Below are 20,573 nucleotides of genomic sequence, written 5' to 3'. Positions count from 1 at the left end.
GATCAACCATAACCCTGAGGTCCCTTTCAGCCATCATGCTGGCCAGGACATCTCCTAATTTATATTCATTTCTGTTTACTTTTTCCCAGATGAAGCACTCTGCATTTATTCTTACAGAACTGCGTCCAGGTCCCGCTCCGCCCACCTTTCCAGCTTGTCCAAGTCCACTTGGATCCGCATCCTATCCCCTAGTGTGACTGCTTTTCAACATAACTTAGTATTGTCTGCAAACTTAGCCAGCATGCTTTCCACATCCTCTTCTAAATCACTGATAAAGATGTTGAGCAGCACAGGGCCAAGAACCGAACCCTGCAGGACACCACTGGCCACCTCCCACCAGGACAATACACACCTGTCCGCTAATGCTCTCTGGGTTTGACCCCTTAGCCAATTCCTAACCCACCCGACCGTGGACTCCGCCAGCCCAAAATCCTCAGTTTTTTTATAAGAGCATCATAGAAGACCATAGTGAAGGCCTTTTTAAAATCCAAGTATATGACTTCAACTCCGTCTCCCACATCTAAGTTCGTTCCTTGGTCACGGAAGGAGAGGAGGTTGGTCAGATACGACCTGCCTGCAACAAAACCAGAAAGAAAGGGCCCTTCTCTGATTGCAGCTATGGAATGACAGTTACCAGGAAGTCTCTACTGTGTTCCAGTGGCTGCATAGCAGCATAAACATTTTTTTCTTCCAGGGAGCTTTGAAGATGTTACCACTGCACTCCCATGACTCCCTCAGGATTAAGGGTAGCTGTTTACTGTGATGATTGGTACCACAATCATGGGCCTTTTGCTCTGCCCCTTCCATCGGTTCACTCATTTTGTCCTTTCTTAGCTGCCAAACTGAAAAGTGGCTTCTGGTTGGTTTTAGCTGGATGGATTCATCATACGCATCAGACCCCATCTCCAATGGGGATAACATTCCTGCCGTGATATGATGGCTCCTTTTTATATTTGCACAGATTCTGTTTCCAGGGCTGATTAATCCCTCTTCAAGAGCCTCACTTCTTCAGCGACTGCTCAAAGTGGTGACTTGGTAAAGCACCCTGCGGGGATAGCTGGTGTTTACTTACGAAAGAAAATCCTTTCTGCTAATGTGTATTATCCAAACTGTGCACATAGCTCGCCTCCATGCCTGAACATGTATTTTTCCTTTCTGTGGTTTCTTATACTGTCTTGGTGAGTATTTTTTTTTCAGATTGGATTCGAAATGATTTGGATGCTATTTAGGTTGGAAAGCTAAAAAGTCAGAAGGTAGGAAACACCAGACTTCAAGTTGCTGATACATCCTTATTTTTTTCCTATTTTTTATGAATCCTGTACACTAAATGAGGAGGTAAGAAAGCAGCGTATGATCATGTAATTAACGGCTGTATTATAACATATTTGCATAAGAATACAAAATTAAGGTTGCTACACATTCCTCTAGATGAAAATTCAATACATCCTGTCTCCTTCCATTCTTTGTGTTTCTTTCTGTTAACCACTATTCTCCTCCTGGGGTACACATCGGGAAAGAGTACAAGTGATTTGTTAGACAAGGAAGTTATCCTGTTCCTGGAGAAAGCAGCTAGGGCTTTGAGTATCAGACTCATAATACGAAAGCAGGGAGCATGGCCTACTGTACAAGGTGTTGCATGGATAACAACACAAGTCAGTGAAAGAACAAGCGATTAAGGTACAATTCAAAATACCAATACCAATTGTAAAAATTCAAAGTCACACAATTAAACAGTGGCCTTGAATTTCAAAACTCTTTACAATTTTTTTGTCAGGACCCAGTAACATCTTTCAATGTAGATTTGACACAGCTTACATTTCATTTTGGTTTATTAGTGCAATGGCTATTATGACACAGTCATGAATTAGCATATTCTGTCTAATATATATACCTCTTCATAAATAGCTACTGTGGTTCATTTTAGGGCTTTAGAGAATTTACAATGCAGTGCACGGTAATTATTCCAAAACCAAATCTTGCCAGGTTGCCTGCTTGCTCCATTTGTCTTGGCTGTTTTCTATAAGGGAATCATTTGTTAAGAAGCCAGGCATTTCACATGAGATTTCTGAATGGCTATGTAGTCAGTCGCTGTAGCAGCCTCCTCCCTGTCTGTCCTATCAATTGTCTGAATGTTAGTACTGCAACCATGACAAGCTGGTTTGTTCTTGATGGTCTTTTCAGGCATTTCTAAGAGCAGAATTCACTGAGGATGGTATGACCTGTTTACTGGTACAAGTGGGGTCAGGTAGCATTCACTTTCACTTAAATTATAATAATTTGCACACAACATCACATTGTTTAGAGACCTCAGAATACACATCCTCCCAACACCTTAGAAACATGGGAAGAAAAGGTTAAGAAAACGAGAGAGAGAGAGAGACAGAGAGAGATTCTCACCATCTCTGCATCATGTACATCATCTACATGAGCAGTCTGTGCTGGGGTATGTAACTGCAATCTGGCTTCATCCCTTGCCCCACAGGAATTGTGCAATTCTGCACTCAGAAATCCTATTCAGACACCGAGATCCAAAACTTAGGCACAGGGAGGCTGAGACACTGATGCTTTAAATCCATTTCCCTATCTCCTTTTTTAACATCAATGGATCCCAAACACTATCCTTGCATAAAGCCTGTGCCACAGCCTCTTTGAAACCTCATGTTAAAATCCCAGTCTAGCAGCTACATAAGTCCTCAGCTCAGAGTACAATTTTCTACCAACCCTGCCCATGGGAATGAAACACAAGTCTAAAAAAGCACACATGCTCTCACATCCTAAGAAAAGTTCCATTGGCTCTGGCATCCTCCCGAAGCCAAGAAATGTAAGTTTTGATCAGCAGCCAGAAAAAAGTTAAAATAATTCAAGGGCCAAATTCCACCCCACCTAAGAAGCATGGAGGCCTCCTGTGCATGGGTGGGCGAGTAGGACATGAGCCCGGGGCACGAAGCAGAGGGGCAGAATACAATGTCTCACACTTATGTCCCCGCTCCCTGTCTACCCCGCACTGCACTTTCACCTCCAGCTTTCGACTCCAGCTCCTGCTCCAGCAGCATGGACATAGAGCCATGGTGGTGGCACAACAGTGTGTGTGATAGAGTGACAGGCACCCTGCGAAATGTTGTTTCTGCTGCTGGGGGCAAATGTCTTTTTTTTTTTGCCACTTAAAAAGGGTTTTGCTCGACCTGAGTGTCAGTGGCAAAACAATGAGGTGATATCTCTCCTCAGCAGCAGGAGACCCCAGCTGCTGTTCCTTCATTACCATTGCTGCTCTCCTCTCCCTGCTTTTGGAGCTTCTGGAGCCTTAGGTGTTCTAAAGAGGCTGCAAGGAGATGGGGGAGGATGAAGAAAGGACTATCCAGGGCACAGTAATGGCTAGTTATGCCTCTAGATAGCTGTATGCCATAGCCAGCCCAGAGCAATAGGTAATGTGAAGTACCTGCTCATTTACTCCACACTCAGTAACCTGCTCAGTGACCAAGGACACAGGGGAATTGCTGGGCTCCAAGTCTGGCCTTAGATTCTGAGCAGACATAGTCCAGGGGTCACTGTAAACCCAAGAGAGATACCTATAAAGAAGAAAATCAAGACCCTCGGTTCTGTGCTTCCCTTTTCTCTTTCACTGCACCGCAGATGGAAGAGTCCTTTAGTGGCCCGGGGCCTTCCCTAACTGGCTGCTGCAAATGAAGCTTGCCATTTGGGCAGGGAATTTTTCCCTTTGGTGTTTCCTCTATGCTAGCTGAACTTAGATGATCACCGGGGATCCAGGTTTTCCGTTTGCTGTGGAAAAACACAGATTTTCTCCTTTAAAGGAGAAAACCACGGATCTTCCTCTTTAAAGGAGAAAACCACAGGAAATTGCAGATTTCCCCTTGCAGGCTGGCAGCCTTCCAGCCTGCAAGCAGCTGTTTGGGGCTGCGGGAGAGTGAGGAGAGGGCGGTTAGAGGTAGGGGGCATGTGGCAGGGCACTGTTTGTGCCTGCCACTTTATGATCTAAGCCAAGCAGCCAGGAGGTGCCGGATTGTAGCAGCCATTTTTAGATTCAGGGCTGCCTATATAAGCAGGGCACTTTGTGGCTGGTGGGCTAGCTAGCAACATTGCTTGGCTACAAGGTCGGTGGGATCATTCTGGAGGTAAGGGCAGGAGCTGCAGGGGATTGTTTGGAGGCTCCTGGGCATGACCTAAAACTGCATCCTGCTGGGAGTGGGTGGCCTGGTGGGGCTCTCAGTGCTGCAGGAGTCCCTAGGAAATGCCAGGCCAGTTATCACCCTAGTGAAAGGTGGGTCAGGGTGCCTTAACTATAGCTCTCACAACCAAGTGGGTCACCTGCTAGTAGGGTCCAGAAGGCAGACCCCAGAGAGAGAGTGAGGCTAGAGGCTCAGATAATAGATAATTGATAATAGAATACCCTCTACTGGTCAATGCTGGGGCCAGGACCACACTGGTGAAATGGGCCAGGGGTCCACTGTGAGGGATGCCCAGAGCTAGGAGGGCCTGGGGTTTCTGACTGGCCTTGGAGGTGAGGCCAGGGCCTGTATGGTCAAGGTCCCAGGGGACCACACCTGAGAGGGGAAATAGTTTCAGGGAACTAGATAGCTGGAATGAAGGTGGGGTAGGCCACCTGAATGGAGGGATCTTAGAGGGGTTCTGATTGGAGGATTCTGGGGCCCAGTGTGGAGCTGGTGAGATTATCATCAGTGGATGCCATCTGTGAGGCATGGACTGTGGTGTAGGGAAGGTATGGAGCCGCAGATGGCACCCCCTGGCACTGGGGCAAGAAAATGGGCAGACTCCTAATTAAGACCGTTAATTAATTGACAACAAAGCATAGGAGGAAAGAAGGTGGGCAGTTGGCCCAGAAACAGGTGGGTGGGCCAAAGGCAAGTCAGCCCTGAGGAGGTCCCCTGTTACAGGGCCCCATGTATATGCACATACCCACGTGACCAGCATGCAAACAGGCAGGGTGGTGGGAGCAGCCCTGGCAGCTGAAAGCAGGTAAGTCTATGGGAGGCGGGGGTTGGAGGGGCAGGTCTAGGGGACTGTCTGGGAGACAGGGGGGACATGTGAGTGAGAGTGTGTGTGAGACAGGTGTGTGTGAGGGGGCAGCGAGTATCTGCCAGCACTGGGGCAAGATGTCCAGGAGCTGGGGCTGTAGCAGGGTGGTGGGGAGCACCAGTCCCTCCAGCAAGGGAAGGAAGTAGGGGAGGGGCACTGTGGGGAGTGTGGCTGGGTCAGTGGCACCAAGGTCAGTGGCCATGCTTGCAGGGGCAGGCCAGCTGGGAGACACTGCCCAGGGAGGTATGGCCAGGCTGCCTGGTGTGGTGTGGGAGCCCCAGCCCCAGGACAGGGTTGCCACAGGCCTCCCCTCCTCCTCTCTCCAGCTCACACTGGGGCCAGACTCACTCCACCACTCCCTGCACATGTTGAAGCCACTGCAGCCACCATGGCCCATCCCAGGTGGGACAGGGGCAGCTGGGGACCCCTTTTGGCAGGGTTAGTTGGGCAGGAGGCTGTGTGTTGGGAGTGAGAGGCACTGGCAGTGCTGGGGGGACTGTGTTAAATTGTTATCTATAGATATAGATGTGTTTCACTTTAATCATGGAAAAATGCAGATTTTAGGGGGTTTTAATTGGAGAATTTGGGCCTTTTTTTAATAATTGAAGAAGCTGCAATTTTTAACAGAAAACCAGGCTCCCCAGTGCTCATATCTTGCCACCTAAGATACCAGGAAAGGCAACGTTCCCCTGTGATCCCCCACCTTATATAATTGCGGAGGAGTATGGAGCCATTGCCTTCACCTCCAGGACAGGGACTGCCTGTGAAGTAGTTCTACATCTCAGATGAGTAATAGTGTTTTGAATGGCTCTGTACGCAAGCTGGGATTTGGCTCTATTGTCTTAACCTGCCTCTAGGAAGTTTTCTTGGGTTCTATCATCCAACAAGGAATAATCTGGAGGTCTGTACTGATGATCAGAGAAATTGATAAGGAGCGTGCCTACAAATGAAAAGGATTCAACTGAATAAACTCCAGCACAGTTCAGGTGGCTGGGACCACAACACATTGAGGTGAGTTAGAGCAGTCCCAGCTGGCAGGGGGCTCTGGGGGTCAGCCTGCCAGCCCAGGGCTGCTCTGACTTGGTTCAATGTGTTGCAGAAGGACTGGGTGGAGCATGAGGTTGCTCTAGTTTGGAACTAGCTCACATGCAGCCCCTGCACTGAAGAATCCTCATACCCTAGCCAGTCCCCTCAGCATCTATATGTGCATAGAATAGTACTAGTGTTGACAAGCACTAACTTATGGCAGGGTTTATTAGTTAACTACAGCCTGTAGCTGCTGAGACTTTACTGGACACGTCTTCATGAGATACTACAGCGCAGTAGCAATGAGCTACTGCACAATAGCTCATTGTTATGATTCTGCAGTGTTGTGGGACATGAACCATGATGACAAGGCTACTACACAGTAGCTTGTTACTACTGCACAATGATGTCTAAAAAGAACAGTGTGGTAACAGGACTGCACAGTAATTCTGGTTACTGTGAAGTCATAGTACTTGGTTAAGCAAGTACTAAATGACTGCACAGAACAACTGCAGTGCACCACACCACACATGTAGATGCACCCACTGAGGAGCTAGCTGGGCAACTTCGCAGTAAACATATCATGTAGATGCACCCAAAGATAAGCAAAGGGAATCTTATGGCTAAACTCCTCTTAGAACTGTCACCAGTGAAAAATACTAGGGTTAAGGTTATTATCAAATTCATTAATGTATGATGATAGATGATCTCTGCCTTACAGTTCAGTTATGACTTTATTTTAGTCCATTGACAAAAGCAGGTAAAAAGTAGACTGGAGTTTAGTGCTTCTTTGAGATGGTCTGTGGCATTGCCTCAGGTTAGGACCCTATTTGTTGCATTTCCCATCCCTGTGTACCTCCAAGAGCAGCTAATTCCCTGTATTTCAGTTTGTATTTTCCCTTTTATTTTCAGCAGTGACTGTTACATGACAATGTCTCCCAGAACCTTCTGCTTCACAGATTTGATTTGTTGAAATAACAAGGAACCTTCTGGTTTTCTATCCTGTATCCAAACTATTGAGGGACCAATCGGAGAACAGGATTGTTCAGCATGTACCTATAGCACCCATTTTTATTGCTTAATGTATTATTCTTTAACAGTCTAGGTATCTCCCGTGTGTATTCAGAGTGCTTGGAGTCTCTGCTGAGCTCAGTAACTAAATAAAGTTTTCACTGCTTTTCCTGAGCAGAACCAGCTGACCTCAGGAAAAAGGAGCTTCAGTCTAAAACTGAATCTTTTTTGGTAGAGCTGGCCTAGCTCTGGGACTGGAGCTACAATCTAGGTCCTAACTTCTCTGCAGAGATGAGCTAGAATCTTTCCTAGCTCCTGCAGAACCTGCCTGGATCATGGAGATCACATCTCTTGATAGTGATCTGTACCATAAGTAACTCTTATACCACATAGAAAATCACGAAGTCCTTTGCAGAAGTGGTTCTGCATAAGTATCCCCATTTCACTGACAGCGTAGCTAAATTTGAAGCATTTTACTGTAGGGTGTGGTGATCAGACTTTAGCATGTTAGAGATCAGGGAAGATTTTAATTCTACATTTACTGCAAATTTCCAGTGTGACTGGAAGCAAGTAACTTAACATGTACTTTCCCAGAAAGTGCAGGATTGTTTCCTACGTCATCATTTCCAATGCTTTGATTGGGCACCCCACTGCTTCCTCTGAGATGCTGCTCCCCAGTATAAAAGAGCTCTGTGGGTGTGTCTACAGGTGTATTTGATGTGGGAGCAGGTTACTTGTGAGTATACTACTCATGAGTAAATCTTCCCAGGCAGGCATCTACTCATGCAGGGAAGAAGGAGCAGATTTGCTGCTAATGGCAGCAAACTGCTCCTGCTTCATGGGGGCCCTGCAGTGGGCCCCTGCCACCACCATGAGGAGCTCTAGGCTCCCTCTGGGTGCTAGCCCAGTGGCTGGCAGGGAGCACCAGGCCAGGAAACAGCTGCCTCCTGGCCAGGGTTGTGACACTGCACTCTGCCCCAGGGGGGGCTGCCTGGGAGGAGATGATGTCCCCCTGCCCCAACAGCAGGGAGCTCCTGGCCCTGGCCCAATTGGGGCAGAGGATTTGGAAAGAGCTGCAGGGGAGGGGCAGGTCCCAGCCCCCTGTTCTGATCTACTAGCTTGCTGCTAGCTGCCCCATCAATGGATGGGGACTGGGATCTGTCCCACTCCTACAGCTCTTTCTAAGCCCCATACCTTGATCACCTAATTGGGGCACGGGGCTGAGACTTGCCCCTGACCTGCCCCAGACCTGTCCCTGACAGTTCTGAGCCCCTGTTCCATGACTGCAATGTGGGGACTGGAGAGTCTGTTCCTCACCCAGCTCTGTGATTGTGCCTGCCAATACCAACTGTGCAGTCAGGGGCACATGTAGACATTCTCACTGTGTAAACTACATTACTGCACAGTAAAGCATCTCATGTAAACACACCTAGTACCAAGGACATTTCTCACTCCCTTTGCTTGCTCTCATCTTGTTACTTTGAGTTCTACAACAACGGTGGGCAAAATATAGCCCATGGGCAGCATCTGGCTCCCCAAATGATTCTATCCAGTCCATGGCTGCTTCTCTGAATTTGAATCCAGCCTGAGGCTGCCCTGGCTTTCAGCATCTCACCACTTTTTCCTTCCCCGTGCCAGCTGGCTGAAGCAGCAGCTACCACCCCACTTCTCAGCTAACCCTGTTCCACACCCCAGCCCACAATATATGCTCCAAGGCAGAAAGAGCTGACTTTCTGGCCAGGCTTCTGCCCTCCAAGGCCGTCTGTGTGCAGCCCTGACCTTGCGGCCATTTGCAGACCAGACAGCTCAACTCCCAGCAAGAGCTGAAGCTCAGGTATGATTCTCACCACTGAGGGAGGGGGTGCAGGGGGAAGACGGCCAGAAGCTGTGGGTTATCCAGGCCCTGCCAGGTGCCAGGCTGGGACCCAGTAGGGGCATGGGCATTGCTAACATAGTGCTGCACTATTTTCCCTTGTGCTGCTTAGGCTGTGTGGGCACAGTTGGCTCCTGCCTGACCTGGCCATGTGTTGGGGACTCAGGGAGGTGTGTGTGTGTGTGTGTGTGTGTGTGTGTGTGTGCGCGCGCGCGTGTCAGTCATACATGTGTCTACATGCATGTGTGCATGCAGCCCTCAACAGCTCAACAAAAGTCATTAAGAGGCCTTTCAGCCCAAATAACTGCCCACTCCTGCTCTACAACATCCTTTTAAGAGCTCCTCTCCTTCCTTAAGATTTATGAAGCATCAAAGTTGTCCCAGCATGCACGAAGGGTGTGTCCTCTCATGCTGAGGTCAATAGGAGCGCTACAAATCTTTGAAAATAAGGCCTGAATGGATGAATTTACCCTTGGTGTTACTCCACTGACTATAGTATGAATGCATTAGGGATACATTTGCCTAACTCCATTGACTAAAGGTGTGTTGGAATTTTTCTGAAGTATTTTCCTTTGGAAAAAGCTAACATGTCCAAACTGAAATTGTCAATTCCAAAGGATTGGCTTAGGCAAATATGCTGGTTTTTTTTTTGTTTTTTTTTTAAAAAAACAAAACCAAAAAACCCCAAACAAACCCTCAAAATGATCAAAATGTCCCATTTTGATATTTATGGGGAAAAATTTTATTTTTCATGTCAAATGACATTTTCAAAAGGTCAGTTAATTTACAATAAAATACGAAAAAGAAACTAAAGGTCAGACAAACCAAAATCCCTATTGGTTCTGATTAGCAAAATATTCTGATTAGCAAAATGAAACATTTCAATTGATCCAACATGGGGGTTTTTTTTTTCTTTTTCAGTTTGCAAAAATTGTTGGGATGGAGCATCAATGCCAGATGGGAAAGTTATTAAAAATTTCAAATATTCTTGTGGGATGGGGAAAATGATCTTCCACCTGATTTCATCCTTGACTACAGCAGCATTCACTAGTTGACAGCCCCTATTTATCAAAGTGGTGTTAAGCTTTGAGAACCCAGGTGACTTCTTGCTAAAATGTGAAGGCTATTAACTGCAACATCACCCCCACACACAGTCTTCATACCAATCCTGGAAGGGTAACACCACTCTTGTGTAAAATGTGACAGCTGTTTAACTGTAACACTATTCCTCAATTTGAGGAAGTAAAGATTACTGTGTGCAATTGAAACGGCAGGGGAAAATTAGGGAGGTAAACTGTAATTATCTAAGTTGGATTTTGGCTCGGTTATGAGAGTTACCATCTCTACTCTTAGACAACATTCATGAAAACTTAAAATGACACATGGTCATGACTGGTGTTATGTCCCATCCAAATGACAGATACTCCATAGCACGTCACCAAATCGGGGCATTGTTCCCAAAATAACTCGGAGAGAAGAGTGTCACTGCATTCTGCTTAGCTTGCAAAGATCAGGGAACTCTGAAAAGTAAGAACCAAATTCACTGCAGGAATTGGCAAGAGCAATTTCAGAGTAGACAATGTAACTACACTGGTTTATACAAATGGTGAATTTTACTCTACCTTGTTGGTTTTATGCCAATATTCATAATGAAAATAAACTATATATGATAGGTAAGCTAAATTAGTTACAAATAGGATGTTTCTCAGTGCTTTTTCCATGAAATGTCTTTCATTCCTGAAAATGAATTGGTGGGTGTGTCTACACAAGATGCTTCTCTACACATTAGACTAATCTAATGCGCAGTAAAGCATCACCATCTACACATGTACAGCAATTACTGTACAGTATATTAGTCTAATGTGCCCTTTTCTAGTACCTGTAGATACAGGCATGAATGACTGGTGCCACCTGAGACTGGGCGGGGGAGGGGGACTATGGCAGTAAGTGGTGAGTGGGGACTGCCTGCAGATGCTGGTGTTAGTGTCAGTGAGCAGAGACCGACAGCAGTATTGGTAGCAGCGAGTGGGAACCACCCGCAGACACTGGCAGCAGTGTCGGTGTGGGGGGGGGGGGCTGATAGTGAGTGGCAACTGCCTGCAGACACTGGTGGCAGCTTCGGCGGTGGCCCATCTCAGGGGATCCATGTGTTTCCTGCCTCCCCCTATGTGTCACCTATGGATACAGGTACTAGAAATCAATACATTAATGTACCAAAGTGCACATATAGATGATGACTGGGAGGAAATTGCTTCTGGGCAGCCTAGGCAACAGGGGAACACAGGAGGCAGGGAAGCTGTCGCAGATTGGCAAGATGCTGCCTGCCAGCCACATGGAGATTGGGACCCATCCTAATCCTCACAGGGCAGGGAGAGCTGTTCTGGCTGCCAGGCAGCTGCCTCCTAGCCATGTGGAGATCAGAACCCAATGTGCACAGGGCCAGAAAAGCTGTTCTGTGCCAGTCCCTACAGCTGGCACAGATCTCCCAGGCCCATGCACATCAGGACCCATCCCAATGTGCAGGGGCCAGGAGACCGTCCCCATGGCTCACCAAAAGCATCCGAGAATGTGTGCATACCTCCCTTTTGGCCAGGAGACAATGGAAGGGAGGGGCCATCACCAGGGAGGACTATACCTCGGTTGCTCAGGGATGCAGGGGGGCAGTCAGGAAAGCCAGGGCGGAGATGGAACTAGGGCTGGGACAACACAAAGTCCTTTCTTAAATACACAGGGGGCAAAAAGAAGGTACCGGGTAACATGGGGCCCCTGCAAGGAAATTTGGTCGTCACCTATTTAATGACTTCTTTGCCTCCATTTTCCTGACCAGGGACCGGATCAACCCCCGCACTGGGCCCCCTTCAGGCCCCAGGGCAGGCACACCTATGCCAAGGTTCAGTGAGGATCTAGTCAGGGAACTTCTGGATGAACTGGATGTATTTAAATCAGCTGGTCCGGATGATCTCCACCCCAGAGTGCTGAGGGAATTAGCTGAGGTCATTGTGGGACCCCTGGCATGGCTTTATGAGCACTCGTGGTGCTCTGGTGTAGTGCCAGAGGACTGGAAGAGAGCCAACATGGTTCCCACCTTCAAAAAAGGGAGGAAGGAGGACACGGGAAATTATAGGCCAGTTAGTCTTACCTTGATCCTCGGTAAGCTTTTTGAGAGGTTCTGGCACATGTCCACGAGGGGCCAGCAGGAGAGCTTATGCTTATGGGCTTATGCTTATGGGCAACCAACACGGGTTCATTAGAGGCAGGTCCTGTCAGACCAACCTGGTGGCCTTCTATGACCAGGTCACCAAATCCTTAGATGCAGGGGTAGCAGTGGACGTAGTCTTTCTGGACTTTCGGAAGGCCTTCAACACTGTCTCTCACCCCGTTCTCATTAAAAAACTGGGGGACTGTGGTGTTGACATCTACACAGTCAAATGGGTCACCGACTGGCTGGAGGGCCGCATCCAGAGAGCGGTGGTGGATGGGTCATTTTCGACCTGGAGGCATGTGGGCAGTGGGGTCTCCCAGGGCTCGGTCCTCAGGCCCGCACTGTACAACATCTTCATCAGTGACTTGGACGAGGGGGTGAAAAGCACCCTGTTCAAATTTGCTAAAATTCAGACACTAAGATTTGCTTAGATTTGTTAAGATTAAGACACTAAGATGTGGGGGGAAGTGGGCACGCTAGAAGGAAGGAATAGGCTACAATCAGACCTAGACAGGTTACAAGGGTGGGCAGATGAGAATGGGATGGGTTTCAACACTGACAAGTGCAAGGTTCCCCAGCCTGTAGGTGTGCTGCTGGTTCTTCCTCCCCAGGTGCCTCACCTTATAGTTTCATAGTTTCATAGTTTCATAGTAGCTAGAGTCGGAAGGGACCTAGGTAGATCATCTAGTCCGACCCCCTGCCTTAGCAGGAAAGAGCACCGGGGTCAGATGACCCCGGCAAGGTGCTCATCTAACTTCCTTTTAAAAATCCCCAGGCTCGGAGCCTGCACCACTTCCCCTGGAAGCTGGTTCCAGGCCCTAGCCACCCTGACTGTGAAGTAGCGCCTCCTAATATCTAATCTAAACTTACCCTCCGCCAGTTTGTGACCGTTATTCCTGGTCACTCCTGGCAGCGCACGGGGGAACAGGGACTCCCCCAATACCTGCTGATCCCCCCTGACCAGTTTGTAGCAGGCCACAAGGTCCCCCCTTAGCCTTCTCTTGTGGAGGCTAAACAGGTTCAGGTCCCGTAGCCTATCCTCATAAGGCCTGCCCTGCTGACCCCTGATCATACGAGTGGCCCTCCTCTGAACTCTTTCCATATTGTCCACGTCCCTCTTGAAGTGTGGCGCCCAGAACTGGACGCAGTACTCCAGCTGCGGCCTGACCAGTGCCGCATAGAGGGGGAGGATCACCTCCCTGGACCTGCTCGAGATGCATCTGTGGATGCATGATAGGGTACGATTGGCCTTCTTGACTGCCTCCCCACACTGCCGGCCCATGTTCATCGTGGAGTCAATGACGACTCCAAGATCCTTTTCCGTCTCCGTGCTGGCAAGAGGAGAGTTCCCCAACCTGTAAGTGTGGTGCCGGTTCTTCCTCCCCATGTGCAACACCTTGCACTTATCAGTGTTAAACCCCATCCTATTCTCATCCGCCCACCGTTGCAACCTGTCAAGGTCAGCTTGTAGCCTATTGCACCCTTCTAGTGCACCCACATCCCCCCACATCTTAGTGTCATCAGCAAACTTGACACTAAGATGTGGGGGGATGTGGGTGCACTAGAAGGGTGCAATAGGCTACAAGCTGACCTTGACAGGTTGCAACGGTGGGCGGATGAGAATAGGATGGGGTTTAACACTGATAAGTGCAAGGTGTTGCACATGGGGAGGAAGAACCGGCACCACACTTACAGGTTGGGGAACTCTCCTCTTGCCAGCACGGAGACGGAAAAGGATCTTGGAGTCGTCATTGACTCCACGATGAACATGGGCCGGCAGTGTGGGGAGGCAGTCAAGAAGGCCAATCGTACCCTATCATGCATCCACAGATGCATCTCGAGCAGGTCCAGGGAGGTGATCCTCCCCCTCTATGCGGCACTGGTCAGGCCGCAGCTGGAGTACTGCGTCCAGTTCTGGGCGCCACACTTCAAGAGGGACGTGGACAATATGGAAAGAGTTCAGAGGAGGGCCACTCGTATGATCAGGGGTCAGCAGGGCAGGCCTTATGAGGATAGGCTACGGGACCTGAACCTGTTTAGCCTCCACAAGAGAAGGCTAAGGGGGGACCTTGTGGCCTGCTACAAACTGGTCAGGGGGGATCAGCAGGTATTGGGGGAGTCCCTGTTCCCCCGTGCGCTGCCAGGAGTGACCAGGAATAACGGTCACAAACTGGCGGAGGGTAAGTTTAGATTAGATATTAGGAGGCGCTACTTCACAGTCAGGGTGGCTAGGGCCTGGAACCAGCTTCCAGGGGAAGTGGTGCAGGCTCCGAGCCTGGGGATTTTTAAAAGGAAGTTAGATGAGCACCTTGCCGGGGTCATCTGACCCCGGTGCTCTTTCCTGCTAAGGCAGGGGGTCGGACTAGATGATCTACCTAGGTCCCTTCCGACTCTAGCTACTATGAAACTATGAAACTATGAAACTATAAGGTGAGGCACCTGGGGAGGAAGAACCAGCAGCACACCTACAGGCTGGGGAACTCCCTCCTCATCAGTACAGAGGCAGAAAAGGATCTTGGAGACATTATTGATGCCAAGATGAACATGGGCCGGCAGTGTGGGGATGCAGTCAGGAAGGCCCAACCACACCTTGTCATGCATCCACAGATGCATCACGGGCAGGTCCAAAGAGGTGATCCTCCCCCTCTTTGCGACACTGGTCAGGCCGCAGTTGGAGTACTGCACCCAGTTCTGGGTGCCGCACTTCAAGAGGGATGTGGACAACATGGAGAGGGTCCAGAGGAGGCCACTTGCATGATCAGGGGGCAGCAGGCCAGGCCCTACGAGGAGAGGCTACGGGACCTGAACCTGTTCAGCCTCCACAAGAGAAGGCTGAGGGGGGATCTAGTGCCCTGTTACAAACTAGTCAAAGGGGACCAGCAGGCATTGGGGGAGTCCCTGTTCCCCCGAGCACTACCAGGAGTGACTAGAAATAACGGTCACAAGCTGGTTGAGGGTAAATTCAGATTAGACATCAGGAGGCGCTACTTCACGGTCAGGACGGCTAGAATCTGGAACCAACTTCCAAGCGAAGTGGTGCTGGCTCCTACCCTGGGGCGTCTTTAAGACAAGGCTAGAAAATCACCTTGCTGGGGTCGTTTGACCCCAGTACTCTTTCCTGCCATGGCAGGGGGTTGGACTTGATGATCTGCTCAGGTCCCTTCTGACCCTATTAGCTATGAAACTGTGAAACAGCTCCCCCCTGCACTGGGGCTTAGCCACTTAGCAGTGGCCCCCTGTCAGCATCTACACTTGCATTACTGCAACTTACCTAATGCGCCATTTATCTAGTACCTGTATGGGTCAGTACTAGCAAATGGTGCATTATACTCATTTAATACACAGTAAGTCCAGAGCACATGTAGATTAGTCTAATGTGCAGCAAAGTGTCTTGTGTAGATGTGCCGTGTGCCCATAAAATACTGAACAAGCTCGGAAAATTTTACACCCATGTGAAAATTAAAGTTGCTGGCCACTACTAGCCTCATTCCCCTCTGTACCACAGCAGAGAACCATTATGGGCAAGGCATTGTATTTTACCCTTCCTTTATCACTTATTCAGTGAATTAATTACATTAGAGTGGGTTTGAAGATAAGGTACCATTAACTTTTTGGTTAAACAGACAATCTCCTTTAAATTGAACTGTACCAAGCTCCCAGCTAGAACTATACAGAAGCAGTGGCACCAAAGTCAGACATCTCAGTTGTATCTGCATAGTCAAGAGTCCCTTTTTAGAAAGTTATGGGTGATTACTGATTGATTAACTAACAGCCTTCCATAAAACAGCATGAACTCAAAACCAGGATGTATTTCCAGTATCATATTGTACTGCAAAATAACAGGCTACTAGCTCAGCCTGATATAAGAATCTTTTTTTCACTCCTGCACAAAACTGCAAGGATAGAAGACCCCAAAGGCTCAACCTCCTACTTCACAGCCCTGTGTTCTTGCTCTAGCCACTTGTTGCAGAAGAAACTATCCCACTGATGTTCACTCATTTTATCCAATGAATATATAAGGTGCAAAAAAGCCACTGGGCCAGAACTTAGGTCCCCAGTCCCTCCTGGGAAACGTCTATGTCACTGAGCCATGCTCCCACTGTCTCACCCTCCTCCTTCTGGTCCCACATACAGTATCTTTGCCTTCTGGCTGCATAATGGAGGACTGGAGAGTGCTGTGTTCAATACCTAGTACATGGCCTGGTACTTATACCACTTTGCTGAAAGTGGGAGATGCAAATTCAAACCCTTGTAGGTACACAGGGTCTAGAATATGAGTTTCCCGTTTCCTTGGTAAATTACCTAAACCCTAGAATAAAAGGCAGAAGGGCTTTGCTCCTTCCAGGAAATACATGCATATCAGAGATACTGACTGCACAGTCATTACTGCGCAGTCATTTAGTACTTGTATAAACAAGTACTAAATGATTGCACAGTCACCCAAGTTACTGCACAATAGTGTCACCGAACAGCTTTTTTGTGACTCTGAGTGTGCAGAAGCCCAAAACTACTGCACAGTAGTACTGCATCATAGTTTCTGCATACAGTGCTACTGCAGAGTAGTCAAATTGCCAAATATTGCAATTACATGGCCACACAAGGGCCACTTAGGTATACAAGGGTGAAATAAGATTTACATGTTTCCAGGGTGTAGCAAAGAATGCACAATACTACCTTCCCTTCTAGGTTGAGGGTCGCTTCCCTGGAGACTCTTCCCCTCCTAGAAAACAATACTTTCTTCCCACCTCTCTTACCATCCAAGGAATACAACCCTTTCTTCCCACTTGTCACCTAATCACTGAGAAATGGAGTGCCACAAAGTCACAGTCTTTAGTGAGACTGGGTGCATCTACATATGCAATTAATGTGAAGCTATAACCTCTGGAGCAGTTTAAGCCAGAGTAAACTACTCCCAGGCACAGCGCCTACACACATGCACCCAGGAGAGCAGCAATTTCAGCAGGGGCGGAGCAGGCCTGGGCTGGCAGGAGACACAGAAGGTCGGTCCCAGGTTCTGGATGGTGGTGTCAACCAGCGGAGGAGATGGCTGGAGCATAAGGTGCTGAAATGTGTGGCTAGGCGGCAGGCAGGAGTCTGGTCCCTGACTGCCTGTGCTAACCAGGCACACTTTACACCCCTGGTCAGCATCTACACATGTGTTTAACCACAGAAAATTACCTGGCATAAGATAGTACTGTCCTGACAGTAGTATCTACATCGATGTAAATTAGTTTACTGCTACCTAATGCTGTCTCACGTGTAGATGGTGATGCTGTACTCCACAGCTAATTAGTCTACTCCACAGTAAAGTGCATGTGTAGACATGGGCACTGCCACTTCCATGCCTGACCAGTATAACCTAATCACACAATTTCCTCAACTACTTTATATTGCTTCCCCAGATTATTAACAAGTGTATTAAACAACATATGAACTATTACGGAATCTTATGCCACCGCTGTTAAGCTTTAATCATAATGAAAACTGGCCGTTTATTTTTATTTTCTGTATCTGCCTTTTGGCTAATTTCTAATCCATTAGCAGAGTCTTCTCCCTCCATGGTCCCCGTTTCCAGTTTCTTAAATAATCTCTTGTGAAGGAATTTTCTTAAAAGCTAAAAGTAAAAAGCATTGACTTTTCCCATTTTCTTAATGTCACAATCTCAAAACAGAATAAGGATTTTTATTACTCTAACAGAAACTCAAGCCCAATAAACACTCTCCTTACCTCCACCAGATGAGGTGTTGGATTGAATCCACACATGTTACAGACCTGCTGTCTACAGGTTGTACAGGTATTATAGTTGCAGGGTCCACCAGAGCCCACATTGATCTCTGCTTTGCACAGAGGGCACAAGACCCTTTCTTTCGGCACTTCCTTTGGCTTGAAGACTCGTTCTGCTTTTCCTTGCTTTGTAGCTGAAGCAGTCCCAGCCCTACCCTGTGCTCCAGGTGTAGCACCTGGGGCTTTAAGGCCAGCTTCCTTGCTGGCATCACTGAAGACAATTTTTGGAGGCACTTTGCCAGGGGACTGCTGACTTTGTGGGGTAGCCTCTGGCTGGACAGACATAAGTGTGCTTGCCTGGGTCAAGAGAGAAGCTCCAAGCCCAAAAAGCTTTCCAGTGAGTCCCTCTTGGGTTTGCTCTTGTGCTCCAGCACTGGGGGGTGGTGCTGAAGTCTTTGCTGGGGAGTCTCCCATACTTTTTTTCTGGTCAGAGGAAGAAGGTTTTGCTTGCTGATGTTGAGGTGGAGATCTCACCACTTCCTGAGGAGCAGCAGGTTTTGGCTGGCCTTGGCTGTGTTGTTCCCTCTGCACTGTAGCTGGGTGTGGTTTTGGTGCATCTGGCTGCAGTACACCAGCACTCTGCCTGGTGCCTGGCAGCACAGTTCCTGGTAGTTTCTCTTGTCCTGTCTTTACCTGGGGTTGAGGTTGGGGCTGTTTGGCTGGGGAATGGGATGGAGAAAGTGAAGGGGAATGTAGCTGCTGCTGGCTTTTGGAGCGAGGTGCTGTGGTCATGTCCATCCCTAAAGCTCTCTGCATCTGGCAGTTCAAACATAACCATTCCTTCACCTAAAAGACAAAAAAAAAAATGTAAGGCCCAACAGTAACACACATGTGTAGAGTTCTGCATCTTCATAATTAGGTAAACTAAATGACCAAATGCTTTTTACCAAACTCCATTCTGAAAATAGTTAGGTTTCTTGTACTTTTAGTGAAAGGCTGTTCAGAGCTTTTGCTATTTGACAGACAAAAGCAGAGAAAACTTTCTGGAATGGACCTACTGCACACCAAAGAGGTCTCCTAATTTTAATAGTCCTGTTACTTTACCTCACTAACACAGATAGCTTTCCCTCTCTGGTTCATGGTTCAATATCCATATAGCACAACTTACTATGGCTTCTGAAGCCTGACAGCATTACATGACCTACATTATCTGTAAAGTTAAGGAACTTGATAGAAATCAAGGTTTCCTACCCTCTAGGACAAAGGAAGACTATATATAAACACCATACTTCTTGAAAAAAGAGCAAGGAACATTTTCTCCTATACATAATAAGTCATCTCTCCTGGGCAGATAAATTTCTCAGTCTAAAAGCAAATGTACAATTTTCATTTCCTAAATTATGAAATTCTGGATGCAAATGAAAAGAAAAAAGCTCCTTGGCTAAGTGGTGATAAATGAATTTCTCTTGAGAGAAATTCCCTATGTCACACCAATGTCAGAATTAAGTTAATTAAAAAGGCTGTACGGGAGCTGCAAGCTTTTGATTGTGGGAATCCCCAGGATGCCATGTGGCTGTGCAAATATTAATATATAATACTGTTTGCAAGATAATCAGCTCTGCATGCATAGGGCTTTCCTAAAACAAGCAATCAGGGTGCCACACAGAAATATAGCATCCAAAAACAGGATCCATCTGAGCCATAAATGCCCCACATTGTTAACTGGAAACCAAGGGCAATGCAGCTCCAGGCACTTTTAAAAGCGTTCAGGGCTGCCTCACATGCATTTGTACAAACGGCAACATGTGCATCAGTGCTTAGAAAAGGGCAGCAGTGCGCTTTTGGACCAACACACATCAAAGGTGTTTTAGTTTCAAAGTGCACCACCATTTTCTTAGAGCTGACACGCATTTTGCTGTTTATACAAATGCATGCAATGCAGCACCAGGCACATGCAGTCTGCAGTCTGGATTTCCAGCACGTCAAAGCAGGTAAAGGCATGTGTATAAATGCCCCAAGAGACTGTCTTCTGGAAGATTAGGTCAGCACTTGTTTTTAGCACTAATAAGGGGCACAGACAGAGGTGACAATTTTTACCCACTCTGGCCACAGAAAACAGTTTACAGCAGTGACCAAACACAAGTACACAGCTGTAGACAGCTTCAGAAATGGCCAATCAAATGAAAAGCTGACCCTGTTTCAAAATAGAGCATCTTCTGTAACTTCTGTCTGCACTACCTGCCAGCATTGAGCTGCTTCCAATATCGGAGGAGGAGAAAGGAAGAGGAGGGAGTTCGGTCTGGGGGGGTTTCAGCACCTGCTGGAAGGTGGTACAGGTGTATTAGAGTCCCCCTGAGGTGAGGAGGGGGCTCCAATTCACCTAGCCTACCCTCCGAAGCCAACTAAGGGGCTCCATTTGCTCCCTTTCCCTCCCCTCCCATTCTGAAACAGGGACAGGCTGGCAGGGAGGAGGGACTGTTGCTAGGGGAAACTAGCTGCAGACTCCCAGCCAGCAGCTTGGTACCCGTCTCCCCTGGAACTAACAGTAAACTTCTGTTTGGTCTGGGAGATCGCTGTAACTCAGAACACTTTCTGCAAAGCATTCAGAGTTACAGTGGGGAGCTGCACTTCTGTCTGTACCTCTTGAATCAGGATGGGTGACTTAGCACTTACAAAGGACATGCA

General features: G+C 47.9%; 1 protein-coding gene across 1 annotated transcript in view; it reads right to left on the bottom strand.

Moving 5' to 3' along the window:
• The window catches only part of BSN (bassoon presynaptic cytomatrix protein), a 515,952-nt gene that overhangs the window by 289,010 nt on the left and 206,369 nt on the right, over positions 1–20,573 (bottom strand). Inside the window, exon 3 of the mRNA XM_090022461.1 lies at positions 17,892–18,734. Within this exon, the coding sequence (XP_089878587.1) occupies positions 17,892–18,734 (843 nt within the window). The remainder of the gene's footprint in view (positions 1–17,891; positions 18,735–20,573) is intronic.

Source organism: Crocodylus siamensis, chromosome 11 (genome assembly GCF_052110815.1).
Source record: "Crocodylus siamensis isolate JL-2025a chromosome 11, ASM5211081v1, whole genome shotgun sequence".
NCBI lineage: Eukaryota > Metazoa > Chordata > Crocodylia > Crocodylidae > Crocodylus > Crocodylus siamensis.
This window is presented reverse-complemented; position numbering and strand designations above follow the sequence as displayed.